The sequence below is a fragment of the Echinops telfairi genome, unplaced genomic scaffold (assembly GCF_000313985.2).
Source record: "Echinops telfairi isolate 266 unplaced genomic scaffold, ASM31398v2 ScPeMD7_14;HRSCAF=57, whole genome shotgun sequence".
NCBI lineage: Eukaryota > Metazoa > Chordata > Mammalia > Afrosoricida > Tenrecidae > Echinops > Echinops telfairi.
In genome coordinates, this window is record NW_022103911.1 from 896,407 (window position 1) to 912,601 (window position 16,195).

At 37.0% G+C, this 16,195-nt stretch overlaps 1 protein-coding gene across 1 annotated transcript in view; it reads left to right on the top strand.

Moving 5' to 3' along the window:
- SPATA5 (spermatogenesis associated 5) overlaps positions 1-16,195 on the top strand; it is a 329,712-nt gene that overhangs the window by 53,197 nt on the left and 260,320 nt on the right. Inside the window, exon 10 of the mRNA XM_030884790.2 lies at positions 5,156-5,310. Within this exon, the coding sequence (XP_030740650.1) occupies positions 5,156-5,310 (155 nt within the window). The remainder of the gene's footprint in view (positions 1-5,155; positions 5,311-16,195) is intronic.

Below are 16,195 nucleotides of genomic sequence, written 5' to 3' on the forward strand. Positions count from 1 at the left end.
GGGGAAAAACATAAGTAGGTAGAATAGCTTTAGTGCACTATTATGTACTACTTGCCCTCATGCCACAATTCCCCCTCACCCTCTCTTTTGCATGTTACCAAGGGATCTGTAGTTACCTAAGTCAGGTAACTGCTCAATTTTTCTTTTTCTCTCAGTTCTCTGTTAGAAACCTTTTTTGTAGACCCTGTGGTGTGTCTGAGACAGTAGAAAGTTTCCTCTTTATCCTGAAGAAGCTGCTGGTGGTTTTGAACTGCTGACCTTGTGGTTAGCAGCCCAGTGTGTTACCCATCATACCACCAGATTCCTTTCTGTGAGAGAAGGGAAGCAAACTAGTACAGCTTTTCTACAGATCCCAATGCCTTGCAGTTCTTAAACTAACCAAATCATCTTGCTGGCCACTCCTGTTACTGTGTTTGTTTCTTCTTATATCTGTTTTTCTGTTTTGTGTGAGCATTTCTTATTAGGAATTTGCCTTAGATCCCTGCATATGTTTGTTTTTTCATTTGAATATGATGAGCCCTAAAATTTGATTAGATACTCTAAAACATAAAAGGGCTTTGTGACCTTTGGGCTTCAATGGCATTTTTGTATAGGCTATTTCTTGGGAAAGCGTTTGTCAGTATCTTTACTAGAAGACAGTTTTTCACTTAATTTGCCTATGGTGGCCTTAAAGGGCTTTACATTTGTATGTCCTGTCTAGAAACTCCCTTGTGTTACTGCAGGAAATTCATCTTCCAGATGTAGGGGATGGAACAGTTACCTGATGCCATGATGTTGGGGAGGAGAATGTTGGAGATCTAGGCTGTTCCCCAACCTCTTTCAAAGCCTCCGTTTTAAGGCTTAATTTATCTCTTCTTTCTTCAAGCACTGTTGCTGCCGTTTTGAACATCTTTTCTTTTTGGGGGGGTTCCCCTCTTCTGTGTGGGGTGGGGGTTGTTTGGGCAGCAAGCATACATCTGTTTGCTTTCAGATTTTATTTTTTACTTCACACTAGGGAAGCAGATTTCCTGTCTTTGCTACATGCTAGTTTCCAGTTACTCATCTGCTCTCCAGCTTCTTATATTTTATTGCTATTTTGTTGCTTCTGTCTGTATTTGTTATTTTGGATTTATACTTTCAAAATTAGTTTACTGCCATATTAATAGGGCTTCAGAAAGAATCAAATATTGTTTAATCTATTGCCCTTACTTGGTTTGAGTAACTTAAAATCTTTGTTTTTCAACTCTTGATTAAATAGTAAGTGACCCCTTTTTGGTCTTCATTATAAGTTTATTTTAGAGTTAGTCAGATAAGTTTATTTTAGAGTTAGTCAGTTAACTTTTGTATGTCTGTGTAGAGACTGAGATAGTAATGAAATAAGCTAATGTTTTTGGTTTAAAAGAAAAATGAAGCGACTCAAGACTTAAGACTAATTTTCTATGTATGCCTTCTAATTTAAAAAGACATTTCAAAAATATATTTAGAATTGAGTGCATCGGTGGTAAATATATGTTTGTTTAGCACTTGGATACGTTAAGCTATGCTGTATTCATCACAGAATGAACCTTTGTATCTTCTTAAGTCTTAGCTTTCAAAAACTCCTTATTTCTTTATTTACATGCCTCTTCACTTCGGTTGTGAATTGTTGCTATTCCCCACTGTTGTGGAAATTTTGTTGTAAAGTTTTTATTAGATACTTTAGACTTTTTTTTGTTTTATAAACACATTTATATTACTCATCTATTGTCATTTATTATTCTGTTTATGACATTTCACATTTACAATAGTGAAATGTCTACCCAGTGTTTTGTGTAATGTGAGGTGAGACCATCACTGACTGTGATTGTTGAGGCCATATGCCCACTTGGGTGGGTGGTGGTTTTCAGAGGTTTGGCAGTTAAGTAATAATGAAAGGAGTCATGGTGGCACAGTAGTGAACGCACTCAGCTAACTGGGGTGGGGGGTGGGGTTGGCAGTTTTGAATCCATCAGCACTCCGTGGGAAAAAGATGTGACAGTTTGCTTTCATCCAAGCCTTGGGAATCCTATAGGGCAGTTCTACACTGTCCTTCAGGGTCATTCTGAATCAATCACCTCAGTGGCAGAGGATTTGATAATGGTGTGATGTGACAGTTATGTAATGATATAATTTGTCAGTTATGCAATGATATAATCCAGTTTGTGATCCACTGTAGGCATCCTTTTTAAATAATGCTGGTCTTTACCTTACTCTTTGGAACCTAATCTTGTCAGGAAGTGAGGACTGGGTGGGCATATTTGTTGTTATGCTGCTGTATTGTCCCACCTCCTTCCTCAAATGAAAATACTCAGCCACTTTTATCATTAAACTGAGTGTTCAGAGTTACCCAATATCATAAATATGGCAGGAAATTATTAGAGAACGTCCCTAGTTTCAGATTTTATTATCTTAGCACTGGCCCAAATTAGAAATGCTGACAAATATTAGTCATTTGGGACGTATGGAAAGAAGTCTGCTTATTCAGGTCTTTTGATTACTTCCATATATGTTAGATCTTCATAAGCTCACTGCTGTCAAGTTGATTCCTACTCGTAGATAGCCTTTACGACAGAGTAGAACTGCCCCTGTGAGTTTCCAATACTTAAGATCTTTACAGGAGTAGGAAGCCATATCTTTTTCCTGTGGAACAACTGGTTCAAACTACTGACCTTATGGTTAGTAGCTGAATGTCTAACCCACTCCACTGACTGCTTAAGTTCTTTCAGGATACCAGGGTGCTTTTAATACCACACAGTTCTATATTACTGCAGTCTGCACTCTTTTTTATGATATTGCCTCCTTTTACTAATAAGTTTATTAGACAGTGAGACAACCTCTTGTATGTCAAGAACTAGGAAGTGGATGGAGATTTTACTCTACTTTGAAGGAAAACGTTTTTTGAGTACTTGGAGAAGACACAATATTCCTGGGACAGAATTAAATGACAAAATATTACAGAAGCAAATTAAAAGCACCCTGGTATCCTGAAAGAACTTAAGCAGTCAGTGGAGTGGGTTAGACATTCAGCTACTAACCATAAGGTCAGTAGTTTGAACCAGTTGAACCACACAACACCTGTGTGAACCTTCATTTTTACAGAGCAACACAAAGGAATCTGGATACACCTAAGCCAGCTTATCCAAGGCTGAGTGAGAGGCAGGAAATTCTATATTTGAGGAATCTGAATCTTTCATAGTGGACAATAAGAATGTTTGCCTTTTGCTTGTGAGGGAGTCTCTGTCTTTATGATATTCATATATACATCCTTTAAAAGAGAGCGTGGAACAAAGGTATTCAGTACTCTCTTCACAAGATAAACACAAATGTTTGAGAGATATGAAGAAGTGCTTTCAAAATTTGGGGAGGCAGAAAAACCAATTGGAGTATTTATAAGAGTCATAAATAAGTCTCATGACTTTTAAGATAAGAGGGGACTTACTAAGAAAATTTCCCTACAAGATAGAGGTATTTTGAGGGAACCGATTACATGGAACTGCCCTCCCTGGGGGACAGACAACCGAAAAGTGGGTGAAGGGAGACGTCGGACAGGGCAAGATATGACAAAATACCCATTTATAAACTATCAAGGGCTCATGAGGGAGGGGGGAGCGGGAAGGGAGGGGAAAAATGAGGACCTAATGTCGGGGGTTTAAGTGGAGAGAAAATGTTTTGAAAAACGATGTACAAATGCGCTTTACACAATTGATGTGTGTATGGATTGGGATAACAGTTGTATGAGACCCTAATAAAATGTTAAAAAATATATATATTTTAAGCCTTCCAATGCGTGAAAAAAAAAAGATAGAGGTATTTTATGTATACCTATACTTTGCTTTTTTAATAGCTTTTCCCATAGTGAGTTGTAAGCTCAAGAGGCATGTGTAAGTGTTAGACTCACATGGATAATTATCTGAAAAATATTATACTAATTTTTAAGTATATTTGTATTATTCTCTTCATACTTTTTTTAGTAGTAGATGATATTAAACCCCCCCCCTTTTAGTAATAAATGATACCCAACCCACTGTTATTAGCAATTATGTCTGCCTTTCTTGAGTCAGTGCTTACTTTTTTTTCTATAAACATTTAAACATTTCTGTAAACATATAACAGAAATGAAAGGTTTAAAGATACTTTAATTTAGGAAAAGTTCACTAAACAATAATGTTGCAGATAAATGTGGTTAAAAATGATGACACAATCTAGATTTTTAAGAGGTTTCCATGACTAGACTTCTTCAAAGTGGAAGTTCATTGTGAACTGGAACACAAATGTAGTATCTCCTTGAAAGGCTCTAAAGTAAAGCGCACACAGGGACTTGCTGACTTTAAACTGGAGGGCCTTGTCTCAGATCAAGGAGCCTGAATCTGGTGCTATGGAAGGCTGTTAAATTCAGTCAGAGAACACCTTTAACATTCTAGGCTAGCATAATCTCAGTTTATTTTGACCATTAAGTAAATTTAACTTGGTTGACAATGATTTTGGCTTCTACAGTATTTTATTACCTTGGTTATACTCCTCCATCTCTTTTAATTATTTCTCTCATTTTTAGAATTATAATTTCTTTCAAGTGATGGACTTTCTTAAAACTCAGCCTTTAGCCTTTACCCCAGGTCTCTGATCCCTCTCTAGCTTCACCTTGTAGATATCTTCCATTGTTTACAGTATCAGATTTCATGTGTGTGCATAATTCTGAACTCTGAATTTCTCCGAGTTCCAAAAGCACATTTTCATCAGTCAGCTAAATATTTCTTTTCAGATAGTCTGCCAATAGGTACAAAATTTTAACTCTGGCTTGAATGTATTAATGAAAAGGCAGGGGCAAAAAGCATGTTATTAATAATTTACTCTTAACAAGAAATCCCCTGTATTACTTTTGATCAGCGTTTTTGGTCTTGTGGAGGTGTTACATGCTTTTTCAAAAGTGTAAAACATTTGTATTCTCATATTTAATGCCAGTTTGTCATATTTTCACTGCCCAAACTATGCATTAGGACTCTGCCTTAATCATCCCCTGCTTTCTTCTCTCCATTACAAGCACACAGCTTTGCGGTAGTAATCATCTGCTTGTGACTTGGGGCTTTATAATGATTTTTGTTTGGGGGGGTGGGTTGCTTTTGTGGGATAGAAGGTGATTATGTTATTCTTCTCCTTGTAGGTCTCTGTGCTTTGCGGAGAGTCCTGAAGAAACAGCCTGATTTCCCCGACAGCAAAGTGGCCGGATTGGTGAAGGTTACGCTGAATGATTTCTTAAAGGCAATGAATGATATCAGGCCCAGTGCCATGAGAGAGGTGGCAATTGATGTCCCAAATGTAAGTTGTAGTAGCCACATTGAGACTCCAAAAGAAATTGAGCCTACATGGAGTGTCTTTTGAGGTTAAACTCTTTTACTACTTTAACTGAAATTTTATTGAAATAATAGCAGATGCACATACAGTTGTAAGGAGTAGTACAGGGAGATCATGTGTATTCTTTATCCTTTACTGATGAATCATATTGTAAAAATATTGATATTGATACAGTCTTCTAATTTTAATCAGATTTTCCCAGTTTTATTTATACTCATTTATATATGTTTATATTTAGGAGTCCCTGAGTGGTGCAAATGGTTAAGCACTCAACTGCTAACCCACCCAGAAGCAACTTGAGGTTCTGGTGGCACAGTAGTTAAAGCACTAGGTTGCTAAAAGAAAGAGCAACAATTTGAATCTTCCAGTGTCAGCCAAATGCATAGTCTTGGAAACCCTGTAGGGCAGTTCAACTCAGATCTACGGAATTACTATGAGTCAGGATCCACTTAAGTGGAGTTCATTTTTTATGGCTGAAGGCCCCTTGGGGGAAAAAGACTGGTGATCTACTTCTAAACCAGTGGTTCTCAACCAGTGCGTTGCCACCCCTTTGGGGGTCAAACGACCCTTTCACAGGGGTCGCCCAATTCATAACAGTAGCAAAATGACAGTGATGAAGTAGCAACGAAAATAATGTTATGGTTGGGGGTCAGTACAACATGAGGAACTGTAGGTTCGTGGCACGAGGAAGGAGGAGCACCACTGTTCGGAAAGGTCACGAGGACCTTACAGACGCGGCTCTGCTTTGTAGTACTCAGGGTGCTATAAGTTAGAATCACGTTGACAGCAACTGTGTGTGTGTGTCAGGGCTTGACGACACCTAACAACAAATAACAGCAAGCCATTTTATTACTTGTAGGTGTGTGTACTCACTGCCACAGTAACGAGTGAAAGCCCACCTACAAAAGGATCTCTCCTGTTTTTTAAATACATACACACAAATAAGTAAAATTGGGAAAATTTGAATAAAATTAGAGTTCCAAAAGAGTCTATCTCGTTTTGTAACTACAGTCACTTTGTTCTCTCTTCCCTTAGTTCCCTGGAGATTCATCCAATTTGCATGAATCAGATGGTGTTGGGTGCCATCAAGTCCATCCCAACACACAGACAGACAAGTGGTGGTGTCAGTCAGTATATTTGGTGTATATATATATATCACAGTGCTTTATCCATTCAAGTGTTAAAGGATATCTGAGCTGTTTGCAGTTTTCAGCTATCTGAATACAGCTGCTGTGAACATCCACTTATGAATAAATACAAGTTTTCATTTCCGTGGTGATATATACCCAAGAGTGCAATTGCTGGGCTATATACAGAGTCCAGAGAGACCAGTCCCTGGAGAAAAGACATCATATTTGGTAAAGTGGAAGGATGGCAAAAAAGAGGAAGGCCTTTAAGGAGATGGGTTTACACAGTGGCTCCATTGATGAGCTCAGCAATAAGAACAATTGTGAGGATGGCACTTGACCCTGGCATTGTTTCCTTCTGATGTACATAGGTTGGAGCCAACTTGTTGGCACCTAATAGCAACAGCATGCTCATTGCATGTTTAATTGTTAAAGAAAGTATCAACAAGGGTAATTTTAGAGCAACAACAAAAATCTAATGATCCCTCGAACTCTTTTACATATATCTCATCTCTAACAGTCTTTGCATAGTTCTCAATCAAATCACCGCAAGGACAACAGACGCTTCCTTTTCTGTGTGAATCATCTGTTTTGTCCCCAAGTCAGCTCATACTTGGTTAAATTGGGTCTTTGAAAGACATTCCAGAAGTAAAAAATGCTTTTATAGTTTGCTTTGTATGTATTATAGTTCTAGAAATTGACCCTTAAAACAAAGCATTGGCTATGTGTTGTAGTCTCGTGGGGAATGGCTTGAGCCCTAAAGTTTGACTGTCCAATAATATCGCTTTGGACTCTTAGTTTGGGGATTGGAGCACATTAGGGACTCTGCAGGGGGAAAAAGACGATGCTGTCTCCTCCCCATAAAGATGTGCTACCTCAGACACCCTGCATTGGGTTGTTAGGAGTCAGAATCAACTCAGGGGCAGTTGGTCTAATTTGGTTTTGGTTTCATCAGAAGAAGACCACACCTTGGTGTGGTTTATGGCAAATGTGTGTGATTCTGTGCTAGACCTCCATGGAGGTTAGCCCAGACCAGAAAGACCACTTAGTTAGCCCTCAGAATTATGAGAAATAATGAATGCCTGCTTCTTTAAACTGATAAGTATTGGGCGTTTAGTTAGCAAAAGCTAAGTGTTGCAGAAACTTCCTAACTTCTTGCAGAACATAATTGTCTTGTAAATTTAGATTGAAATTTGGAAACATCCCTCAGATCTTGCTACTAGTTTAGGCCACTAAGGTGGTTTTGAATTATTTTTTGAAACCGTTTCAAATTGAAAACCTTTTCACTTTGGGTTTCTTTAGAAGCTATGTGACAGAACATACCAATTTAGTGTAAATACTTTGACAAATGATGCTGGATTAGTACAAACTCGAGATAGTTTATGGTAAAAAAAATTTAGGTGCATTGATAGGAATGCATTTATTTGTAGTATTTATCTAATTTATTGACTATGAGATCATGGGCCAGGTAGGTGCCTGATCATCAAATGCCTGGTAAAAATTTCGAGCTGTAAGCCAATTATACCAACCAGAATTACTTTAGTGATTTTAAAAGGTTTAGAGGCTAAAGGAGCATACAGTAAGAATTTAAATGTCAAGTTACTACTAATAGAGAATGTGTTTAAATAGTGACTCTCCACTTTTGGGGTTTCTAGTCTGACTTATTCATCACAGGAATTTGGTACTACAACTATATTTTTAATTGCTCTAATGGAAGACTTTCCTTTATTTTCTTTTGATACAGTATTTACAATTCATGGACCTGGGCCATTTTCCATTTGGCATTTTATTATTTGGCCTAAGGCCATGGTGTACTGTGATGTTACTCATGAGTTCTGCAGTGATTAGCACTGGTGAAGTACTTTCTTATGTTGATTTTTATGCTTGCTTCAGATTGTAAAAATTTCCTTGAGGAGTCACATTTCTATAATTGGATACCTACATTCAGCTTTTTAAATTCTATAACATTTATAAAAATACCATCTTGAAATTATTTCTGCAGATTTTTTAATCTGAATTTTTCTATAGAAACCCGTTTTAGTAGCTAATTACGAACATTTTTTAATAGTAAATTGAACACTTGACATCTTTTGAAAATAATTCTCGTATTGTGAAATAAAAGCATTTTACTCACAGATGCCTAGTTATATTTAAGTTTGAAAGAACTGTCCCAGGATGGAAATAATAATTTACTTGCCAATTGTAATTTACTTTTCAGTATTAATTATAATACATTATTAATATTTAGTTAATTTTGATTATATTGTACATTATTAGTATAAAATGTCAGCCTTTTATTTGGGAAAAGCTTTTTGGGGAAGCCTTCCTTCCCATCAGACTTTCTGAACTGATATTATAATAACACATTTCTTTACTGTAGGAATACTTAAAACCTTTGGATATACTAATATAAATGATGAAATTTTAGTTTCCTTAGCTAGAGATAATTGCTTGCATTTTGTTATAGCTTCTGCAATTTTGTGTGTGTGTCTTACAGTTTGTTGTTTGTGCTCTTGAGTTGGTTCTCTGGTACAGAGGCACAATCTGCAACAGATTGAAACGGTCTTACTCCTGTTCCATACTCATAAGCATTCCTATGTTTCCATTGTTGCAGCCATTGTATCAGTTCTTGTGGTGAGACTTTTCCTCTTTTTTGTTGACTTTCTGCCTTGTCATGCATGATGTCCTTCTCTAGGGACTGGTCCTTCATTTTATTTCCAAAGTACTTGGGGTGAAATCTTGCCATTCTTGATTCTAGTGAGCATTCTGGCTGTCCTTCCATTGAGATGGGTTTGCTCATTTTGGCAGTCCATGGTATATTTAATTGCCTTTGCCAGCACTATAATTCAAAGTCATGAATTCCTCTGTGGTCTTCATTATTCATTGTCTAGCTTTCACAGACGTAGTAATTGGTTAAAAATGTACCTATAGATATTTTAATATAGTGAATTATAAGATGTATATACGTAGTTTTTATATTCTCAAATTTTAAATTATATGATAAACAATTTGAAATTATCTGGCAAATAGCTTTTTAAATTACAGTATAATAGACTTTTTGGTGGATAAGTGGTAATTGTTTTATTTTTACATTTTTAAAATAATTTGCTCTTTTATTTCTTATAAGGTTGTTATACAGATATTTGTGTCTAAATCTTTGTATTTGTTATTTCTAGAAATAGAATTACTGGGCTAAAATATGTGACATAAAAGTTTGGACAGGTGTTTCCCCCCAAAAATGCCTGTTTTAATTTATAGTCATTTGATAAAAATTTAACGTTATGTAAAGATTGAGCAAAATCTCATTTTATTTTCACTTTGTTCATTCTCTCTTTTACTTTCTACTATATTTATTGTTATGACTGAAAATATCTTCTTTATTATAAACAATTTAATCAGAGAATTTTTCAAAGAAGATCACATATAACTGTAAATCATTTTTTCCCCTTACTATTGAATTTTCATCCTATTGAAAACCTGTTGACGTCTTAGGTAAAGGCAATGGTATGCAATGCATAAAGAAATCCTTTGCTTTTTTGGAAAGGTCTACGGTTAATTAATTTTAAGGTCCATGGATCAGAAGTGTTTTTTTTTTTTTCCTCCCCCAGTTCTTACCTTACGTGTTTACTCTTAGTATTTATTGCATGACTAGTACATGGAAAGTGCTCAATCAATAGTTATTGTGTCAATGAATGATTAACTACTTTTTATCTAAAAATATATTCAATGGTCAGTTTCAACTATTTCTGAAAATGAGTATATCTTTTATACCACAGTACAGTAAAAACTATTGCTACCCACAGGTAACATTCTTTAAGTTTTTCAGATTTATAAAGCATCTAATTTTTAAAGTAAAATCTAACCCTGTGATGTTTTATTAAATGAAAGATTGCTTTTTTTGGACTAGATAATGCAACCTGTGGAAATTCTATTAATTCCATATTGGTTTTTGGCAGGGCTTTGAATTTTGCTTTTTGTTGTCTAGACAGAAAAGTGTCTTCTATCACTCCCAAGATTCCAGTTGTCCCTGCAAAATTTTCTTGGGCATTTTATAGTTTTAAATAAAAACAATTGAACAGAAAAGCACATTTGTGAAAGTAGATTACTTTTAACCAAGAAATACTCAATGCCAAAATCAAGAGTGTAATTTGAATCTTAAGTATTTTAAAAATTTAATTCTTTCATTTCACTTTTTTGTTGTTTACTGGCTTTTCTTAAACCTTCATGTGAAGAGAAGTGAAAGTGATAGCAAACATTCCTGGGGATCACCAGGGTCTGCCCTCAGCTTTTGATTATGATTCACCATTGGGAAACCAAACCATTGCTCTCAGAGCCTAAAAGGAAAAGATTGCAATTTACAGTTCCTGATGAGTGTCTTCTTTTGAATTTCTAATAATGTGGAGGTTGTTACAAGTGGAAGCATATGCTACACTTTTATATGCAGTTAATCAGATAACTCCGTAACCTTGAAGCACATATGATGAACTATTTCATGTAAAGTCTGATAATCATTGGTAGGGATTAATGTTCTTTTGTGATACAAACATATGTTGCATCAATTCATCAATTACAGAGTAATTTTACACATTTGATAATGCTCTTAAAGTTCATTCATCCCAGTGCTTCAGAGTGGTCTTTGGATCATTGGAATAGGGCTCTTTTGCCGGTATTAGTGAGGCAGTATTAATGTAGGGTGTGTTTTAAGTCAATATCTCTTGATAGGAAAAGAGACGGTGAGAAGCTTCCTAAACCATGAGAAAAAACATTTTGTTAAAAGCTACTCACCTGTAATATTTCTATTAAATAACTGAAGTAGATTACTAATACAGAACCCATTAAAGATGATTGAAGGTGAGTTGATACATTTGAAATATGGCATTGTGAAGAATATGAAATGTGCTATAGACTGCCAGAAAAATAAACATGTCTGTGCTGGAAAAAGTAAAGCCAGATTGCTCCTTGGAAGCAAATATGCTGAGACTTTGGGCATGTTATCAAGAGGGACAGTTCTTGGTAAAGTAGTTGTTAGGTGCCATTGAGTTGACTCTGACCCATAGTGACCCTATGCACAACCGAACGAAACCCTGGAGGGTTGTGCCCCATCCTCACAATTGTTCCTATGCTTAGCCCATTGATACACCACCATGTCAATCCATCTCATTGAGAGTCTCCCTCTTTTTCAATGCCTCCAGGAACTGGTCTCTCCTGACTGTATGATCAAAGTATGTAAGACGCAGTGTTGCTGTCCTTGCCTTACTTTTTCCAGGACAGATCTATTTGTCCTTTTAGCAGTCCATGGTACTTTCAATATTCTTCCAAAGCCCCACAATTTAATTTCATCTATTCGACAGTCTTCCGTATTCAGTGTCCAACTTTCACATGCCTATGATGCTGTGGACAATACCATGTCTTGGATCAGGCATACCTTAGTCCTAAAGAAAGATCCTTGCTCTTTAAATAGAAGTCTCTGAAAAAGAGGAAAACTGTCAGCAAGGTGAATTGACACAGTGACTGGAACTGTAGATTCAAACATGGCAACAGTTGTGAGGGCAACACAGGGGAGTACTCTGTTCTTTCGTAGATTGGGTTACTGTGAATCAGAACTGGATATATGGGTCCTAACAAAGGAAAAAACACCATCTAAGAAGATACATTGAACCTTAACTCTCCTAACTTAAGAATCCCCTAGCCATTCAGGCATCCCAGTCATGTTTTAGACTGATGTGCTGTTTGTTGTTTTCAGTAGCTTTACTTAACCAAGTTTAACCAACTTGCGTTCTTTCTATTTATGAGGTTGTTAAAATCTCTGATATGTATTTTTTAGAGACAACAAAGAAAGGAAACAGAGATAGCAACAATGTGTGAACAAGTCACAGTTTGGAGAAGCTAAAATGGGTCTATTCTATCAGATTAGAATTTAGAACGTGATTCTATTATTCTTATATGCACCTTTCTTTTACAACATAAATGAAAAGGTTCACTCTCATTCAATATCTTTATTTTCCTTCCACTTCTGGGGACCCACTCTTGAACCTCTAGTCCAGTTTTTGCTAGTGTAATATGCACAATGTTTTCAGTGCTTAAAAATATGCAATTATTAATGTACTTGCTTAATTTGTGCATTCCTTTCTTGTCTGGAACCTCCAAGTTTCAGAGATCATGCCACTCTTAATCACTGATGCATTTTTGGGGAAAGGAATATATTTGAGTGAATGCATGAATGAATAAATGAGTAGATATTAGTGTTCACAACTAGGACTCTGGCTTTCTTAATGACCGTTAACTATGTACCCGTAATACATGGGCGCTCATATTTTGGAGAAATTATAAAAGATCAGTGTATCAGCAGAGTACTGCCCAAAATTCAAGCCAGTTTCAGAAGATGTAGAACAAGGGATATCATTGCTATTGTTGGATGGATTTTCACTAAAAGCAAAGACTATCAGAAAGGTGTTTATCTGTGCCTTAATGACTATGCAAAGGCCTTAACTATGTGGATCGTAATATATTTTGGATAACATTATGAAGAATGGGAATTCCAAACACGTGGTTCTGACTCATGTGTATACCAAGGGGGCAGTCCTTGGAACAGAACCAAGGGATTACTGCATGGTTTAAGTTCAGGAAAGGTGTGTGTCAAGATTGTATCCTTTTACCATACTTATCCATTCTGTATATTGAGCAAATAACCAAAAAGCTGAATTAGATGAAGAAGAATGTGGCATTAGGATTAAAGAAAGACCAATTAGTCACCTGTGATGGTAGGTGATGTCACCTTGCTTGTTGAAAGTGAAGAGAAATTGAAGCTTCTAGATGAAGTTTAGAGACTATATATAGGTAGAATGGATTACACCTGAACATGAAGAAAACGAAAATTCCGAAAACCAAACCAATAAACAACATCGTAATAAACAGAAAAAATTGGATCCACAATCGATGCTCATGGGTGTAGCAGTCATTAAATTAACAATGCATGGCATTGTGCATTGTTAATTCTGTTGAACAGAACTCCTTTAAATTGTTAAAGAGCAAAGATACCACTCTGAGGACCAAGGTTCACCTGACTTAGCCTCGGTGTTTTCAATCATGTCATGTGAATGTGAGAACTCCACAAAGAATAAGGAAAACTGAAGAATTCCTGCCATTAAATTGCATAGTCTTGCAAAAGAATACTGGACACACCTTGAACTGCCAGAAAAACTAACAAGTCTCTCTTGAAAGTATAACAACAGTGCTCCTGATGGCAAGACTTTGTCTCTTACGTTGCACAAGTTATCAGGAGAGACAAGTCCTTGGAGAAGGATAAAGTAGAGGATAAATGAAAAGTGAAGCTTGATAAAGTAGAGCTTCAACGGAAAAGAAGACCCTCAATGAGTGGGATGATAGAACACGCGGAATAACCCTGAAGTACCTTTTCAGAGTATAAACTATGAAGCATCCCCTTTTTTGATTGAATCGCAACCACATTTGAACAGAAAAGATACTGGTCTATGTACAGGTTCTGCATGAGCTCCAATAAGTATTCTGGAATTTCTATCCTTTGCAATGTTATTCATAATTTATGATTCATGCCGTTGAATGCTTTTACATAGTCAATAGAACACAGGAAGATACTCAATGAAATAGATTGACAAAATGACAACAACAACTGGCTCACAACAGTTATGACAATGGAGCAGGACAAAAGTATTATATTCTGTTGTACATATGGTCTCTATAAGTCAAAACTTACTGGACAGCACCTAACAACACCGAGAGACGTTTTTTACACCTTTGTTCATCAAAGTTTTCTCTTCATATATGTTAAATTCAAGTTTGACTTCCTGTCTAACATTAGTTATTATTCCTTTCTAATATGTTTCTTGAGCTGCTTATAAAGTTTGCATGAGTTTGCTCAGCTCTGTCGCAGAAGGACACCTTTTCCTATTTGTTATTTAGCAAAACATTTCGAGAGTTCCTTTATGCAATCTTTCAGGGGGAAGATTGCTCTCTTAGATTATGCAAAATTTTGTATGACCAACCAACCATCAAAGAAGACCAGAAGAGTTGATTTGAAGTTATGACCCAACAATTTAGAGACATCTGAGCTAGAAAATGTAATGCAAGGCATATGTATAGCTATTATACATTTAAAACGTTGACAGTGTTTTTCTCTAATTCTTCCAACATGCTGGTTTATTCCTAACTCTTAAACTGCCTTTTAGATTTTCTACCAGGGATACCCCTCCAAAAAAAACAAACCGGAAAATAGCTCTGCTGGGCAGAGCTTTTCATAGTACACATTTTTCCTGCTAGGCGAGCATCCAGCAGCTCCCTCGGAATTAGTGCACCCAGTGGTTTCGCCTGGGAAGTTCTCTCTGGTCACACACAGTGAATTTTTTCGTTAAAGCAGTTTCGCTTGAACCTTGTTTTTTTGTGTTGCCCGATTTAAGGGAACAGAATGTGACTGTGAAATTTTGTTTTTTTCCTTGGGAAAAATTCCGCCAACACTGTTGTGAAGAACACTGAACACAGCTTACAAGGACAGCGCTATGGGAAAAATTCAAGTGTACAAGTGTTTTTCCCATTTCAAAAAAGATAAAATGTCAGTTGATGACAAACCTCCTTTTTGGACATCCATCAACTTCCCAAATGGACGGAAATGTCTACAAAATTCGTGCACTTGTACTCAAAGACTGACAACTGACCATTGAAGATTGGGAAGTTTTCTGGACTCCTTTGGAGCTCAGTTCAGCAAATTTTCATGGAAGATTTGGGAATGAGAAGGATTTGCCGTGAAATTTGTGCATCGGGTTCGGACTGACCAGGACAGAGTGTCAAGTGGAAACATGCTGTGCTTTGAAAGAACAGCCCTGAGGCAACCCAGACTTTTTTTCCCCAACCTCATTACTGGTGATAGGGAGATATTATTATGACCCCGAAAGCAAACATCAGTCAAGCCAGTGTAAGATTATTACTACTTTTAGCATTCTCCGAGCTTTTAATCAAGTTTAATTGTGCATGGGGGTTTTATTAAAACTATATATATCTTCCTCTCCTCCTCAAGTAACAACATATCAACACCTATGCTGGTTGTTTCGAGCTTTTAGGTGGGAGATAGTTGCAGGAGTGAGAGGGGTAGTGTGGAATTCATTGTGATTCTTCCTGGAGGAGCCAGAGGGGTGGTGGGAAATGTCTCTTGACTTAAAGTCAATCGCTGCTCATGGAATGTCATTTCGAACTAATTTCCACGAGGCTGTGACACAAACCCCACCTCTTTGGTAAGCGATTTGCTGTCTCGGTGGGCGGAGGGCGGGCAGCGGAGAGAAAGGGATGGGCAGGATGAAGGGCGGCTCTCTGAGGACTCACCAGTTCCCCTTCTCGCACTTTGAGTGGAGGCTTCACAAAGAAGGCCAGGCGGAACTGTTGATGGGAGTCTGCTTGGCTTTACTTTAGCTCTTCATAGTTGTAGTAGCCACAGGCCTTGTAAATGGGATACCAAAACCTGTATTTATCTCTGCTGAGTCTCAGACTGCACATTGGGTTTGGATGAGGTTGAATCTAGTTTGTTCTAAACTTGAATTCATTCCGATGCTTGACCCCATTTCACCCTTACCTTGTCCAGTGGAGCTCTACTTTTCAAGGTCATTGTGGCATCTCAACCATGAAAAGTAGGCTGTAAGGGAAGGTGGCACGGAAAGCCACAGCCATCCTGTCGTGCACTTTGGTTTTGGAATTCTTCC